Source organism: Lontra canadensis, unplaced genomic scaffold (assembly GCF_010015895.1).
Source record: "Lontra canadensis isolate GAN:19392208 unplaced genomic scaffold, GSC_riverotter_1.0 scaffold69, whole genome shotgun sequence".
NCBI lineage: Eukaryota > Metazoa > Chordata > Mammalia > Carnivora > Mustelidae > Lontra > Lontra canadensis.
In genome coordinates this window covers 170,539-188,700 of record NW_022631063.1, presented here as the reverse complement: position 1 = coordinate 188,700, position 18,162 = coordinate 170,539, and the positions used below count along the sequence as shown (strand labels likewise).

At 32.9% G+C, this 18,162-nt stretch overlaps 1 protein-coding gene across 6 annotated transcripts in view; it reads right to left on the bottom strand.

Annotated features, from left to right (window-relative positions):
* SLC4A10 (solute carrier family 4 member 10) overlaps positions 1-18,162 on the bottom strand; it is a 215,419-nt gene that overhangs the window by 101,860 nt on the left and 95,397 nt on the right. For 2 of the 6 annotated variants that reach the window (XM_032880288.1, XM_032880286.1), the window contains exons 7-10: positions 11,444-11,535; positions 10,387-10,476; positions 5,428-5,585; positions 1,882-1,969 (exon numbers count right to left, since the gene is read on the bottom strand). In XM_032880288.1, coding sequence (XP_032736179.1) covers positions 1,882-1,969; positions 5,428-5,585; positions 10,387-10,476; positions 11,444-11,535 — 428 coding nt within the window. The remainder of the gene's footprint in view (positions 1-1,881; positions 1,970-5,427; positions 5,586-10,386; positions 10,477-11,443; positions 11,536-18,162) is intronic. The other 4 variants (XM_032880287.1, XM_032880290.1, XM_032880289.1 and 1 more) reach the window with 4 other exon arrangements.

The window sequence follows — 18,162 nt, the reverse complement described above, 5'->3', positions numbered from 1 at the left end:
GAAAATCTTGACTTCTAATTGAGAAAGAGAAGAATTAGGAAGAGAGATACCATAAGTACATGTGAACCTCCCATGATGCAGCATGCTCTTCTCACCATATAATATACCCCATGCCCCAGAAATATCTTATTTCCTAATGTGGTAGATATGGAAACATAATATAACATGAAATATACGTGCATAAAAGTGACAACACTTAAATTGTGGACTGCAAATCACAGTGCCATATATTTTGCAAGACTGTAATAACTGCAAAATATTAAGCAATATGGAAACACTAAAAGCAAAGATACCATGAGTGTCTTCTCAAGAGAATTCTATTAGAGCAGGTTTGTGGTCCTCATGAAGCCCTTTTCCAATTTCTCTGTTTTCTTCCAGATTTCCTCAATAATATGATACTGTGGAGAACTGAGTAGTGACCTCTCAAAACATGACCACCTGAACCTTAGAATGTGACCTTATTTGGAATAAGGGTCTTTGCAGATGTAATGAAGGTAAGGATCTCAAGATAAAATCATCCTAGATTAGGGTGGGACCTGTACCCAGTGATGAGTATCCTTATAAGAGACAGAAAGGGAGGAGACACACAGAGGCACAAGGAAGAAGACCTTGTAAAGATGGAGGTAGGGATTAGAATTTTGCCACCACAAGTCAAGAAACCCCAGGAGCCACCAGAAGCTGGAGAGACAAGGAAACATTCGCCCCTAGAGCCTTCAGAGAGAATGTGGCTCTCCTGCTGACAACCTGACTTCACACTTCCGGTCCTCCAAAATGTGAGAAAATAAATTACTCTTGTTTTAATCACCCACTTTGTGGTAAGTCTCTATGGCTGCCATAGGAAATGAAAACACTCATTATGCTGATTCTTTCTCAAATTGATGAAAAATGTGTTTTTCTTCTAGCATTTGGTTTCCTATGTGTAAATACAATAACGGATCCATACAAAACCATAAAACGTAAGTTGGACAGATATAATAGAATTTATATCACCAAGACAAGTTCAAATTTTTCAGATTTCATAAACCTAGGAAAAATGATATACAATAGTAATCCACTCTTTTTGCAGATTTTCAAGTATCCAAAGCCAAAGTATTTCAATAAATACATTAAATTATTTAGATGAGATTCTAAAAAATGCATAACCTGTTTGTTATTTACTACTGAATTTTGAATATATGACCCTTCTGTGATCTTTTGCATCCACTCTTTAACAACAGATTCCCATAAGGTACTGGGGAATACAAGAAATCAGTTATATGTTATTTTTATGTTCTTATTTTTGTGATCATACACCTCTTTGAGAAGCTGATAAAAGCTTTTTCCAGTCCAAAAAAATTACATACAATTTTTTTACATAGAAGAATTTGTGGGCTGTATCAAAGAGATCACAGGTCCCTTGAAGTTCATCTATAGCTCCTCTAATGGTTCAAAGACTCTCAGGTTAAGAACATTCAGGCAACTGTAAAGAGAGTTGATAGATATTGCATAGCTTTTGGTGTTGTATGTACTATTCAGATAAACTACCATTGTTTTTTTAGGTCCTAAAATTATTTTGCCAAAAACAAGATTTCTAATGATATTAAAAATGGGACTCACTTTAGCAGCACATACTCTATAGGAGAATATTAATAAATACATTCTAAGTGTCACTAAATCATTTTCTTTAGAATACGAGGTTTTAAAGCATCATACTCATGTGTGTGAATTTGTTACCCCTTTCAAACAAATTTTTCCGAAGGAAATTTTATAGTGGAAGCATAGAAGGATGGGGGGTTCCATAGAGAGAAATCTGATTCACAACAGATAGTCATGAATACAGGAACTCCAAAAGTTAAGTGTACCTAGTAGGGGAAAATGTTCCCAATGAACTTGAATAAATACCTCATCTGTCATTAGGGTTGCAATTGATCTGCCAATCTCATGGTACTGTTGACCCTTTCCCAGGGGTCCCAGAAGAATGAACAAAAATCTGTAATTAAGAAGAAAAAATGCAAAAAGTTTCATGGTAGAAATACAAAAAACAACTCCAGTAGTTACAGAATGACTCAGTGCAAAATAATTATTTAAGATGAGGACTTCAGTATAAAATACATATTTTTTTCACAGTTTATTACTATTTTAAAGCATTTTTATAATGATTGACTTTTATTCTTAAGGTCCTTGAGCAAGGGAAATCCATGGTTATTTTGAACTCAGTGTTTTCCCATTTAATTACCTGTAGAGCCTACATGGTAGGTAGTGAAAATTTTAAGGATTCTATAATCCTTAGAGGAGGAAGGTGAGAAAACTAAAGTATAATTAAATCTTTCTGAATTACAAGGAAGAACTCACTAATATGCAAATTATAGAATGAGGTAAGGAAGAAAAAGGTAATATAATATTATAAACAAAGCAAGAACATATAATAAAAAAAACAGTAGGTATATGTAACATCTACATTAAATTGAAAAAATTATTGTCAAGAATCAAAGATCAGTTAGTAAGAAAAGATAGAGAGTTAATGATCTATTAATTCTGATTATGGGGGAATAAAAATACAGGCTGCATTGCAGTATTCCATCTAAATTAGACTGAAAGCCTAGTAAAGTCACCAGCACAACTGGAGATTTTGAAGAAATCAGTATATGCTCTGACTTTGGAGGACTGGTAATTGTCTTGTCTCTGAAAAGGTCAATGCTACAGTGAAATCGTGAAAAATTTTAAATGCCATATATTCTGCAATATAATTCAGTGGTATTAATTTATTAAATGGTTTATGTTCTTAAATGTGAAGACTCATAGTTTCATAAGCTTTAAAGAAACACATACTATAACCTTACCCTTCATTTAGTTATAAACTTTAGCGATTGTGCATGTTTTTATGTAAAGCATATATTAAACAGTCTTGGAAAGTCTGACATTAATTTTTTGTCAGCTGTACCTGATTCCAAGTCAATTTCTACTACACAGAAATGCCCACTATAAATTTAAAACAGGAATAGCTTAATGTGGTGGCAGGGGCTTTATCAACTATAATACTTTCAAGAAATTGTAACCTATGTACATCTTGCCATTTTTCAGGTTTCTACTCCATGGGCTATTTATAAAGTCCTAAAAATATATTTTCTGACATTTTTACTATGTGTTGCTATTATATTCATAGTGTGCCCTTTTGTCCCCCTAAGAGAGAATAATTAGGAACCTCGGACAGCTTGCTTTATTCTATTTATCTAACTAATCTTCTTCCATTTTTCACCTTTCCAAACTAAATAGTCTAGTCTTTTTAATCTCTCCTTATACAGTGGCTCTCCTGTGCCCCTAATTTCTCCTCCATTGTTCTCTACACATATTTTACTATGTCAGTATGAAATGAGGTCACCTAAACCTTGACAGTTTTCAAAGTGAGGGTATATAACCCTATTAAGGCTTTTCTGTACTCCTGGGAATTTTTCTTTTCTTTCCTTTGAAACACAGGAACTATCCTTGTCATACAGAGCCATCATTGACACAGAATTTCATCAGACATCTTCCTAAATGGTGGAAAGGGAATGTGCTGCTTGGAAGACTGAAAAGGAATTTTAAACTACTAAAATACTACCTCTACAATTAGTAAGTCTGACATTTCAAATCCAGTTCCCAAATTCCCAGAAACTCTGAACAGGTGACAAATTGTATAAAGAAAATGCAGTCTAATCATAGTCAGGTGCCACTTTAATGTGCTCAGGACATCGTCACTCTTTTTTAATAAAAGTTGGCATATATCAGAACTCTGAGTAGCCCTCCAACAGGATGAACAGACACTTCTTTCTATAACCTGAGTGGTAACCAGGCTCCTGCTTCAAATCTGTTCCTGTCACAGATTCAGGGATAGGTACTGTGTGTGAGTGTTGGGGAGGGGCGGGTAGGGTGCAAGCGGAGGGTGGGAGAGAATCTTAAGCAGGTACCACACCCAGCATGGAGTCTGACATACAGGGCTCAGTCTCACAACCCTGAGATCACGACCTGAGCAGAAATCAAAAGTTTCACTTAAGCACCTGAGCCCCCCATGCAGACCCAGCGATAGGTACTTGAACACCAAATCCAGTATTAGTCAGCTGAGCTCTAATGAAATGAGGCCTCTCCTGGGAAACTGTTCCATATTTTTGGAATATCTTGTCCATAAAGCACAGAGTGATACAATCTTCTGTGTTTTTAGTTAAGGCCAAAGGTCCATAAGAGGAAACGTTTTTACAAACCCAGTACCATAGCACCTGAACTTTGCATCATTTTAAATTAGCAGAGGCATTCAGTGTTTGGAAGGGGAAGCATACTAATAGGACCTGAAACAGTCATAGCATCAACCAAAGGGCACCAATCATGAGGGAAATGGAGTAGGTGCTACAGTGGGAATACAAACGGCTGTCTGTATATAGAAATCCCATTTAATAGAGGGAAAAAGGAAGGAAGCAAGATCCCCTGGATGAACTACTAGGAACATAACATGCTAAAGTCGAGTCTTCTTTTTCATCACAATTTTGCCAATGGACATATATTTTATCTACGAAATAGAGATAAGTGATAAACAATGTAATTTGGTTTGTATTACCCCTAAGTTGTTAGTTTTTGTGTGTAGTTAAATGGAAAATAAGTTTAGGTAATCAAATTAAATTTGTACTATTTTTTAAAAGATTATTTATTTATTTATTTATTATTTATGAGAGAGAGAGAGAGAGAGAGAGCATGAAGGGGGGAGGGTCAGAGAGAGAAGCAGGCTCCCTGCTGAGCAGGGATTCCCAATACAGGACTTCATCCTCAGACTCCAGGATCATGACCTGAGCTGAAGGCAGTCGCTCAACCAACTGAGCCACCTGGGCCCCCTAAATTTGTACTTTTGATTTGAATTCAACCACAGTACCACAATGCTGTTACCAATGATTTTCAGATTCTGGGTATGGGAAGTATACTGTGCCTGAGATGGAAATACACAGTATATTAGATAGACATCTCTTAAGGATGGCACTCACATGTACTCGGAAGGCTGACTCATTTGAGCATAAGCTAAGCCTTCAAAACCTTTACCTTTCTGAGTCTGACCTGACAGTCTCATGCAATCTTTGAGGCAATCCTAACACTTTACCATTTTTACCAACCTTATAAGAAATGACTTATGTGGTGATATAGACCAGGGCATTCAGAGTTGACAAGCAAGCCTGAAAGAAAACACTGGAGTTTGAGAAGAGGGAGGAAAGAACAGAGTAATTTTTGAAATATTTTTTCTCCTCTCCCACAAACAAGAAGAAATGATTCTGTGAATGACACATTAGTTTCTAGAAAAAACTTTCAAAGGAAATTATATTTACTCCTTGTTTTTCCATTTGGTTTTGTTTGGTTTGGTTTTGGTTTGAGGGGGGATTTATTTTTAAAAAAATTGTTTAAGAAAAATGCAGATGATGCTCTGATACTTTTTACCTGGTCGGAATTGGGACTTCAGCCAGTCCTTGAAGCAACACAGCCGGAGACAACCTGACAAATGCAACTACAGTTCGATCCAAGAACTCCAACTCCCCTACTAGGATGTTTGAAGCCTCAGCACCTGGAGGAATCTTTTTCATAAAATGCAGATCAACCTGAGAGTATCACAAAGTAATATAAATCAAAATTAGCTAAATCATATCCTAGTACAGCGCTTCATACACGGTAATCCATCAATAAACGTAAATGAAATAAATATAGTTTTTGTAAATATAATGTAAATAAAGTTTTAAAATAGTTTAACATCTCATTTGCCCTTTAAAAATAATAACTTTTTTCTCGTGTATTTTTCTATGTTCTCATAAATAAGCTGATACTCTAATTTCTCTATTTCACGTTTTTAAAAGACACTTCTTAGCATCAGCAATCTTGAAATTTTCAGGGAGAAAAATGTATGTGTTCCAGTAAATGAATATTCTTTAATCATAATTTAATTTGTATTGACCAACAGATTTAGAAGATTTATACTATGTTATCTTAATTTTGTGCACATTTCAATTAATACTCAAAATATACCTATTTCAAAAGAAATGTGACCATTTTTCTCCTTACAGCATAAATTATGACTTTAGTCTCCATCTTTCTTCTAGTTTTTCTATATCCTTTACACTCTATATTTGCCCTGATTATTCTTCAATTTCAATTTCTCATCAGAAATTAGAATTTAGATATAGCAGAGTAAAGAAAACAATTAAGGTATTAACATTTGAAGTTGCTGAAGAACCATAGTTGAATTTCTGATATGAGATGTCTGTGATTGAAATGAATGCACACAAAACAAAAGTGATCACTAACAAGAAGAAATGCTTAAAAGGTGAATTCTGGAAAATGCCTGTAAAACATTCTTAAGAGTAAATATCAATTTTTATGCACAGGTCCTCAGTGAAAACCAAGCAGTGATTCTAAAGTCAATTTCACAAGGCCTATTTCTTGTTTCTAATTCAGTTGAGTTGCTCTTTATGGGTATCTGTTTGTAGGGAAAATAAGAGTTTATCTGCCTTAGTAATTGGTTTTATGCTCTCCTGTTAATGAAATGGGGGCCCAAGGTCAAAGTCGGGATAGCCAAGAGAAAGAGAAAAGAGCTCTGGCAAACACAGGTGAGGCTAAGAAGATTTTTTTCTTTTGCAAATTTAATGATTTGAGAAGATTTTTTCCAAGAAGTTTAAAATGAAAGAAATTTAAAGATGAGTACCTTAGGAAGTCCATAGCCAGACTGTAGTGACTACATTAAATATGTTACTTTCTGAAATCAAGACCTCAGCATGGCTAGTTAGAGGTTTATAACTACTTAATTTTTCTGTAAGATAAGGGTGCCATAAAACATAAATCCTATTATATGAAGTACACATTTTATCACAAGGATTAAACATAAAAATAATCTGTAATACTCCACTAAAAACATTAAATAGAACCCAGGTTCTATTTTAAAGAAAAAAATTATTTAACAAAGCAAAACTGCCTATAAAAAATTATGACAAATATTATAAATTCCAAGGTTTTTATTCTACAAATATATATCCAAATATAAATTTGTAAACTCATAAAACATATGCATTGGGATATTACATGGTAGATATTTTCCTTTAATGGAATCTAACTTTTTAATTTATAAATACAAAGTATTTATTTACCTTAATAATAGAAGGTTAAATTTCAGGGGAATTATTATCATATTTTCATGTTTATTTTTGTAGCTAGAAGAAATGCACATATTGAAAATGCTTTAAATTAGTAATGCTTTATAATTTTATAATAATGCATAAATTTTCAAGAAGGGAATAAAAGATTACCTATACACTATTAGCCCTTTGACAAAAGCACAATATATCTTCATAGGTCTTTTAGGGACTTAGAAAGTAAACAACTAAGTTTTTTTCTCTTGATGGAAAAAACAATTATACAATGTTAATACTCTGGAATAAAATTTAAAGTGAGAAAACAGCTTTTTAAGAAAATGTGTAGTTGATAAATATGAATTATATTGGCAATACCTGTCATAACTTTACTGAGAAATTTAAGTTCTACCCAAAATGAGTTTCTATAAACTCATTTATTGCTAGACAAATGCCAAAGCCTCTATCACTGAAGTCTATGCCTCAGGCTGGTGGCAATCATACAAACAAATGTCTTAAGATCCAATTTAATTAAATCAAGGACTATATAGTGTGCTAAAATACTCCAATTTTATAAAAGGAAATATATGATCCTAGCATTTGAATTTTTTTTGCATTACATAAAACCTAATATATCATCAATTTTTACCTGTTATTTAGAAAAAGCATAATTTCAGGTTTAGCAAATTTTGATTTAAAATGTAATAACTTATAGCTAAATAATATATATCTGGAATAGCCATTATATTATACTCATTACATTATATTACTCTTGGGATAGTCATATATTTGGGAGTGATAGATTATATAATACATTATCTAATTTATTATTATATTATGCAATTATATATTGTGTTATTCTTGCAATAGCCCTATATTTTTGTATTTGGGCTATTATATTATTCAGAAGAACCCTGACAATCTACCTTTTAATATAACAGAGATCATATTTAAGAACCATCATTTAACCTTTTATAAAATTACAAATACCTAAAACTGCTCTGAAGAACTAGGCTGAATTATATCTCTAAGACAATCCTTAAGTGGAGTCAAACAGCTGAAAGGAACATAATGAAACTAGAATTCTCTGATTCTCTGAATAGGACCTTGTCGTAATCAAGGTATATGCTCTAATGAATATGGATTCACACCCATGCTTCTGGGCTCTTTAGACCTTTATGCTAAGAAGGGGAAGATGTTTTATTCTGCATTTGGTACGTGAGCTGCAAGTGAGAAACAGGTATATCTCTAGGGAACAAGGTTGGACAGAAGATCATGGCAGAACAAGAAGTGTCTGGACAAGCCATGTGCTGAGATGTGAAGGAAACAGTGATGGGACTTTAAGGAGAAAGTTTAAGTCTTAAGCCCATTAGGGAAAGTACTAGAAAATTAATAGCGATTCTCTGAGGAGAAATGGTGTTGTGACCCTAACCAGATAGTGATCTTGAGCAGCTCTCTAACTCTGGAATTCAGCTTTCTCACTTCCTAAATGAGAAGATTGCTAAGGTTTCCTACAGTTTGAGGAATTGAAAATCCATGTATTGTAATATATTTCACATACTAAAGATAGATGCAGAAGAAAGTTCCTTCTACATAGAAAATAATGTGAAGTCTTCTTTGGGTCATTTGATATAAACACCACCAACATCCTGGGAAACACTAAAATAGCCATCCTCTACATGTCAGTTTAAAAAACAAAAAGCAATAGACTTTTGACACATCTGCTTTTTAAAAGCACTTATTGGAAGCAAAAACCTGACAACCTCAGCTTATATTCAAAAACATTCCACAAATTAATAAATTTGATGAGCTTATCCATTGGAAGGGTTAAAAACATGTAGATTTAATGTACCTAGGATACAGTATTAGGTCACATAAAATGAATAAAGACTTTTTTTCCCCCTTAACATCTCAAAATTCTACTGGGTTTTGCAACCTACCTAATAAAGCTTAAATATTAACATAGCCAAAGTAACCTAGAGACTAGCTGAACTTTCATAAAATTCACTACCAAACTGAAATCATCAGGGCTAAAAACACTTAATTCATATACCTGTAAAATCTGGCACTAAACTTTATTTCTGTAATGATAGATCATATTTGTTCTTTCCAAACCCTATTACTCTGCCCACCCAGGTTATAAGGTAAGAAGTATTACTTGGAAAAAAGTTCCAGAACTAAAGGCTTGAATTACATTAAATCTCATAGGATTCCTTCAACAAGTACATTCCAAGCACCCTTCAAGGCACCAGATATCCAGGGGAGACCAAAACATATTACATTTTTGGTCTAGTAGTTATTTTTTATGCTATTTCAACTAATATTAAAACAACAACAATGACAATAATAAAAATCACTTTTTATTGATGATCTGCTATATGCTCAGCACTCTACCAGGCTCTCTATATTACCTCCTTTCATTTTTACAGCAAAATTGGAAATAAGCAATATTGTTCTTATTTTACATATGAGAAAGCTGAACTTCAGAGAACTTCTCCAAGATCAGATTGCTTATAAATGTTAGAGTTAGGATTCAAGATCTGATGTTCTTTCTCAAAAGCCATGTTCTTTACAATGTGCCATGATATGGACAAGAGACTGGGGAATAGAAATGGTTGGCACTGAGTAGAAGGCTGTAGAAATTATTAACACTTGCCTGTTAAAAGATGAAATGGACCACTGATTGGAAATGCAATAAGGAAGACAAGGATTAAAGGAAAGATTATATATTTTTCTCTCTTCTGTAGTTCTAATTGTTTCGGGGCGGGGGGAGACCTGAAGATAAGACTACTCTCTCCGATTGACAGTATCCATTTTCTTTCAGATGTGATAAAGCATTTGTGAAGGCTGCAAAGATAGGTCAGAGAACTAAAAGCAAAATGATATGGAGATATAAAATTCAGTGTCAAGGGGTTATATCCTTTAAAAAAGTTAAAAGGTAGTTTATTTCAAAGGATGTGATACATTATCATTGTTTTTGAGAGTGTTAAATGCGCCCCTGTTACACTGTTAGTGCCTGCATAAATAAGTAAGCAACTTTTTATGTCATTGTTTTTAAGATATTGTTTCAAATGAAGAATTTCAGAAATTAAATGTATGGCAGTTTGTGACAATTTTATTCCAACTTGCAGATGAATGAAGATGTAATGCTTTAAGAAGATATGTTATTTGGAGCGGAAATGGAATAATACATTTGAACTGGCTTAATATTTGAATCGCATGCCTCCATATGGTGAAATGAGCTTGGAACCACTGTAGAAAGATAGCCCGAGTATGCCCTCACCTCTCTCTCTTGCTGGTGTGGAGGTCCTTTTTCATGCCTTTGTTTCATCCCACAGGGACTAGTATGCCCCTTTTGTTGGCCTCCCAGTCCCTGCACGCATAATTAACAGACTTAAGCTGGTACACCGTGCTCCCATGGAGACTCCACCAGGCACCAGAGGGAGAACATGCACACGACTAGACCTAGACCGTTTAGGCACTGGCAGAGGCATTCTGAAACAGCAACAGGGAGCTGATCGCCATTCATCTTCAGAAGCTCGACGCCCGCAACTTCTACTCTGCCTCCCATTCCCACCTCCTCCCACTGTTAACAGCCATTGCCAGTGCTAAGTGCTTTCAGGGGGAAACAAAATCACTCTGGGTTATTACTGTTTCAGCCACTCAGATAAAAAGAATCGTTGACCCTCTTTATTTTTCATCAATATGGAAACTCCTCTTTCCTGGCCAAGTGTTAGTTTGCCATAGCCTACAATAGCACAGATACACTCTCGGGAACTTGCTAACCCAAATCACATGTATTCTATTTTCTTAGAATATGTTCAAGTCAATGATTTCATTTGAATTTTCTCTCTGTAGATGTATCCCTCAACAGAGTCAGTTGTTACGTTTTTATTCAAACCTCTATTCAGTCTTACTAGGTTCTAGTGTTTCCTTACACTAAGGCCTTCCTCGATCACCACAGTGAAGTTTATATCATATGGTTTGTTTTTCCACAAATAGGAGAAAAACGATTTTGAAAAAAAATAACCCGCAATAGTTTTGAACAATAAACTTGTTAACTTCTCTGTGAAGTCCAGCTCTCCTTTTTTTCTGTAAGAGATATATTATACCAAGTGGCTGAAACCTGAACACTATACATAAACTTACACATTTGGTTTTGTGAATAAGCAAAATGTTACATGTGAATTTGAATGCTAACATCATCTTTAACAGTATCAAGCTTTGGCTAAGAAACAAAAAAAAAAGTGCATGCAAAATGTTGTGTCCACGCCTCTTAAAATGGGTAGTAATTTCTAGTAATAACTCAGTGGCTTATTAAATGAGAGAGAAAAGCTTACCTTGCTAAAGTCAACAGTGCTGTTTTCTCTGCTCACATCGTTTTTATTTTCAACACAGGCTGGAGCAGACTGAGGAGAAACAACCTGACCTGCTAAAAGAAATTGTTATTACAGAATACAAACAATTACTTACATAATTCTAGACAGATTGAGTGAAATATGAATTCATCTAGGCTAACAAAGGTTTCTTAATGAGTTTATGAGGTAAGCATGAAGGGTCAATATAAATAGATCTATACCAATACAAATAGTATTATTTGTCTGTTACAGTTAGAAATGGGAGAATTCACTCAAGAAAAAGAAAGCCAATTCTCAGGTTAAAACTCCATAGCTGAACAGTTATTCTCTATGAAGAAGATTGTCTACAAAATATTTAAATCTAATCATGGTTTTGAAACATCATTGAGTTCTAATTTGTCCATAATTAATGACACACACATATAAATGACATATATATATGACAAGATAGACATCTATGATTTAGGCTCAACCTGAAGAATTTAAAATGTAATTTTTTTAAAAGGGCAAATATTTTTCTATTTATTCAGATATATCTGAATACACAGTGTATCCATAGCTTCTATTCCACCTGAAGAAAACAATGAGAAAAAAATCTTTGATGAAAACATCTAGAGATTTCTGTATGACAGGGGCAGTTAGAAATAACTTTCCCTTACACAGTACAGACCCTGTGAATATGATTTTATCTTTGTTACTATTCAATTATGTAAGTATACTGATATTGCCCTGCATGAGAAAAGACCAATAATCTTGAACTGTGTTAGTTTTCCATTAACACTAACCAGCAACTTAATTACTTTGTAGTTTTTTCCCATTATAGGGAAGCTTATGTTATTAGTTAAATGGACAGTAGAGGTGGGGATGTGACAATTGGTAATTAAATTCCACTATTCATGAAATACATCTTTCTCAATCACAGCTTATCTGAAATCTGTCCATATTCAGCAATTAAATGGTAAAAATTAACAAGCTCTGCTTACTTTCACTTGCATCTTTCTTTTTCCCTAACCTCCTCCCACCCTCACTTATGACTTTTGCTGTGAAATGAGTAATGGCAACCCAGCTTTGAAGCCTTGACTATATTTATGACCATAACTCAGTGACTCCACTTAACTGTTCTTATTCCCCTCAGCCTTCAACAGGAATACTCTCTCCTCTCTCTGTCTGCCTCTTCTCTGCACCCTACCTAAATTTCAGTTTTATTCAAAGTTCACCTTTAGTCTCATCTTCTCCACCTACTAGAATCTCTACTTATCCAACCTTCTCTAAACTACTAGTGTATATACAAACAGAACCTTTTCTTCAAATTCTTTCCTGATATCCCACTTACCCTTTGTTACCTAGAAATTACCAAGAATGACTTAAAATCTAATAATTTGCTTTCAAATATTAACTGTAATTTTGCTTTTGGAATGATTAAGCCTCTCAAGCAGGGGTAATTCATTAATACGTACAATTTTGTTATGCTTTAAAATTGCTATATTGCCAGAAATAATGAACTTATGATTCTTCCAAAACATCAATATTTCTCTGCTATCACTACACAAAGTAAAATAATACATTTGGTGAAGATTTTAAAATTGAACTTTTATTGTTTTTTTAATTTTTGTTTTTATTATTATTTTCAATTAACCAGCAGATTAAAAATGAGTTATTAAAGCAAATTTACCTCCAGCCATATGCAGAAATTCTGATTATATCATATTCTAAGAGATACATGAACTTCAGAGAAATGACAGACGTAAACTGCATCAATTATTTTCATTCTCCCATTTCTAACTGCCATGTGCGGCTATGTCTGTGAACTGTTCATTAGCAGCCATTTCATTTATCATTCTCAAAATAATAACTGTAATTTAAAAAACCTTTTACATAATGCATTTGTGCTACTAACAGATGTCTTCAATCACCAGTTTCACATCATTTCTCCATATTTTCATGAATTAGAACATGAGATATATTTAAACCTAAATTTACTGAATGTTCTGTATAGTTGAGAGGTGAAACTCAAGGCATGGGAAAATGAGATAAACATATATTGGCTTTCTTATAATAATTTATTTCATGTAATCTAAAACTGCGTGGAGGGACAATTATTTAATTCGATCAGCAAATATATACAAAAAGAGAGTTAACCCGATGCAAAATCACCCACTTTGAAGAGAATTAATTGGATAGAAAATATGCCATAACTTAAAATCTGAATAAATTGGATAGCTTGTGTTTTCGTATATATACTTTAAAAGCAAAATATTTTATAAATTACCATCAGCTCATGTGATATCTTTAAAATACTGGCATTTGTATTTCCTCTTATAAATACTAATACTTTGAGATTTATTGTTCTATTCTATTTTTGTTCTAAGATGAAAATTTTACAAATTATTACCTCATAAATGTGATAATCAGAAAGAGGTTTGAAGTGTATCTCTATGACTATTTTCAAAGGTATGAATAAGGACCTAGTGGAGAGTACTTAACTAGCAGAAGATATCGGAGATGATAGGGAATTTCTTGTAAATTCTAAATTCTAGAGGTGTGAATAGAATATAAGAAAAAGGCATTCAAACTACCAACCTATGCTAGAAATATAAACCACAAATTTGATATGTTTTACACTTCAGAGGTATAAATAAAGTAGTAAATGTAATAAATATACTTAATCACATCAAGAGTCCTGCAAAGTTTAAAGGGAACTCCAAGTTTTATTTCTTGATATGTATATTAATTTGTTAAAATGAAATAATAGACATTAAAAGTTTGTATCTTCAAGGTAGTATCTGAAAACTTGGCAGGATGCAGAAAAACACATAGATATTATCATTTAAAAATTAAACTAACAAGTTTGGTTTGGGTTATTTTGAAAAAAAAATAGAAGCCTTTAAGGGACATAAATTGTATTTGTTATATATCTAGATCTATCTATATATTAGTATATGTTATATAACTGAAATCATGAAGTATAGTCTCTTGGATGGCCAAAAATTCCATAAATTAAAATAAATTTTATGACTATAGTCTTTGTCCTTGTAAACACTGATCTCTTTAGTTTATTCCAAAAATTACTGCCTTTCAGAGGAAGGGGATGGGCTTGGACTTCCAAACGACTTTTATTAACTTAAATACTATTACGAAAGAAGAATCATAAATATAGATTCTGAAAGGGCATCCCTATTTTCTCTGATGTTTAAAACAATAATAATTCTCAGAATGTCAATTTTCAGGTATAGGATTTTACTTTCAACAAAAGTGAGAGTATGTTTTCTAATAGAATAACAAAGAATTTGTTGGGATATTTTTCCCTCCAGGACAAAATCGTATAAGGTTAGGATTTAGCATTCACATATATGTGTGGAAGTTTAATGAATGCTAATTTTTATGATACTCTTTCGAATCATGATGCCACAATGCTTTTGAACATACATGTCTTTATTTCTTTATATTACCTTCATTTTATCCATTGATCACTACCCATATTAATATATCCTATAAATAAATGTCATTTCAATGTTTAATCACATCTGTTATTATAATATCTAAATAATTTTGAGGTATGAATATGGCTATCCAAAAAAAAAAAACAAAAACAAAAAGAGAGAGAGAAAGCGACATTTATTAACTCAGTAGCCTAATTATATTTAGAGTAGATTATTCAAAAACAAATGAAAAGTGGACACCATTAGTATTAACTGGGAAATAATCATGAGTATATAAATATAAGCATATAAGAAACCTAACAGCATCCTACATACGTTTAATTTTCCAAGCTTTTATAAATTTATTTATTTTTTTGAAGTGGGCTCTATACCCAACATAGGGCTTGAACTTATGACCCCAAGGACAAGAATCACATGCTTTACCAAATGAACAAGCCAGATGCCCCTATTTTTCCAGGCTTTTAAACTCAACTAGTTCACCATCTTAAACCCAAAACTCTAATATTTGTCATGTGTCTTATTAATCAAAGTACATAATATATAGTATTCATATTAGCAAGTGTTTGAATTAATTTTCCTTTGAGTTATGAATTCATTTTTTTCCTCTGGACTTTCATGAGGGAGCATCTATCAGTTAGATAAAAAAGTTATTATAGACCATGGATTTGTTCCAGGGCCAATTATAAAAGATGTGGGGCAAGCATAGGAGAAAACTGAGAGCAATTTAAGTAACTGATAATCAGAAAAAGAAAGTTCTGTCATTCTACCTGTTACTTCATAAATTTTTCATTAAGTCCATTGTGAGACTGGCATAGCCATTTCCCTCTTCATAAAGTTGTGGCGAAGGAACATGAAATCATGTCAAAGTACTATTTTTTTATTTTAAGTAATGTCAGTATATTAAAGCATCTCATTATAGAAATGCAATTGTAAAAGACATTCTCAAAATATCTGTAAAGTATCATATTAACTAATTTTAAGCCCTTACCTATAGTTTTCTTCTTTAAATAAATTACGTACATAAGTATTGTAAAACAGCAGATTTTAACTTCTATTTGGCCAAATTCAAATCAATAGAATAATACATCGCTTCAGTATAGCATTATTTGCTACTGCTTAATCCACTGAAGCTCATGCGTATTGAAGGAAACTGGGATGAAGACATAAATGTACATTACTATTAACCTTGAGACCAAGCTGATTTACACTACCTCAGAAACCTTCAACGCATTTAGAGTACCCAAAGGGTAGGAGATGAGGGAGGTACAGAGATGAGATGAGCCTGTTAGAGACAGACACAAGACAGAGCAAAATAAAGAAATATAAAGATGAATGACAAGGTTACATACATGTGTAACAATACATTTATTCATGGGAATAGAAAACATGAAGAAAGAAAGGCTAAGTATTTAGAAAATGTTGATTAGGTGAGCTACATTTCAAAAACATAAAAGGTATGCACATAATTAAACTTGGAGAAAAATTAGTATGCCTGAAAATAATTTCATATAAGAAACAATAAATTTAAACACATCATATTAGATCTATTTTTGTTGTTAATGTCCAGTCTTGATATTCCAAAACTCAGTAACAACAATATAGCCTCTGAACAGAACTGTCACTTTTGTTAACAAGTCACCTTGATTTTTTTCGAAACAATGGAAAGTACCTTTATTGAATAACAATGTTTACTTCTGACATCTACATGAATCTTTTAACATGTTTTCTCTCAAGTAATTCTAAGAATTGTAAGTCTAGGTTTTCTTCTTCGAAGGTAGAACATGATGTGGAATAATCTTTAAACTCTTTGTTACCTTACTTATGAAACCACAGTATTTAAAAAACATAAAAGCATATAGCTATCTCAACACATAAAAACATTACACATCTGAAAATAAAAAGTACAGCATTGTAAAAGAAGTGCTTATAAGGCGATAAAACTGATTTCCAAAAGCCATAAATAAAAGTCATTCACAATACACATGCGTACATTATTTTAAGGGCTGGAATCTACGCAGGCCTACAGAATCAACTCATATCCCATCCTTCTAAATCTAAATGTTCTCCAGTAACCTGTGGTTTTGAAAGTAAGTTAGAGACCTTCAGCTCTGCAACTCCTTTTGCGATCCTAAATACAAGTTGCCACTGGAAAGTATTTGTAACAGGACAGAGAAAAGATATTTGGAGGAAAAGAAACAGAGTTAGAATTATCAGTGGAATACAGTAGAATGAAAAGAACCTACACCTGAGCAAACACCTGAGTCTGAAATTACTTTTAAAATATATAAATGTTATCAGTCGGTTAATAATATTTTATATTAGATTTGTAATCCAAATGTCTCAAGGCATAATCAAATGCATGAACTGAATGATAAATACAAATAATGATACATTTACTTTTCAGATCATTTAACACAAGTGTTATTTTTATCTCGGGAAAGTCCTTCTAGTTTCAAAGAATTATTGACTATTCTTGATATATTTATTCTGAGTACTTTCCACCCATATCTTTTTCAAAGTTTTAATGTTAAAGAAGATACTATTTTTCTATTATTTTTTGCTGTTGTTTTGCCAAATGTAACTGTCACTTTTTATTGAAACATCAGAATCAGACATTTAATTCTCACAGTTTTGATGCTTAATGAAAAGTGAAAGTTAAACACAGCATGGCGGCATTCAAATGCATGGTGAAGCCATAGCATCCCGCAACTTAGCCCTTAAGAGAATGTGCAAACACCAAGAAAAAAAAAATTATATAAAGAAGTAAAGCTAACATATTTAGAGGTGAGACTGACAAATTATCACAAATCACTAAAGAAAAGTTACAAACAAAATAGTGCAGACTTGGGGAGAATAGGAGCAAGGAAATCACTATCTTGCATATCAAATCTATAAAATGGGGAATATCCACATTTGAGACTCAGACTGAAATATGTGAATTTAGTTAACTCTTGCGATTACTACTAAGGTAATAATGCTCAAGGAAAAGTCAATTAAGGAAGTAGAATCTTTATTCTATGTGACTCTTTTAAACTTCTTTACATAAATATCAGTTCATTGTTGAGGGAATTTTTATAGTTTTGCCCCAAAAGTGAAAGTATATTAAAAACAAGAGGGGGCTTATTTTTATCCCTATGCTGGGGAAGGAAAAAATTTTCTGGTTTCAACTTTCTAGAAAATCCTCATCCCATTTAATTCCCATTATATAATCTTAAAAGAGAAAAGTCCATTTTTACATGAAATACTCTGCTGAAAGGAATT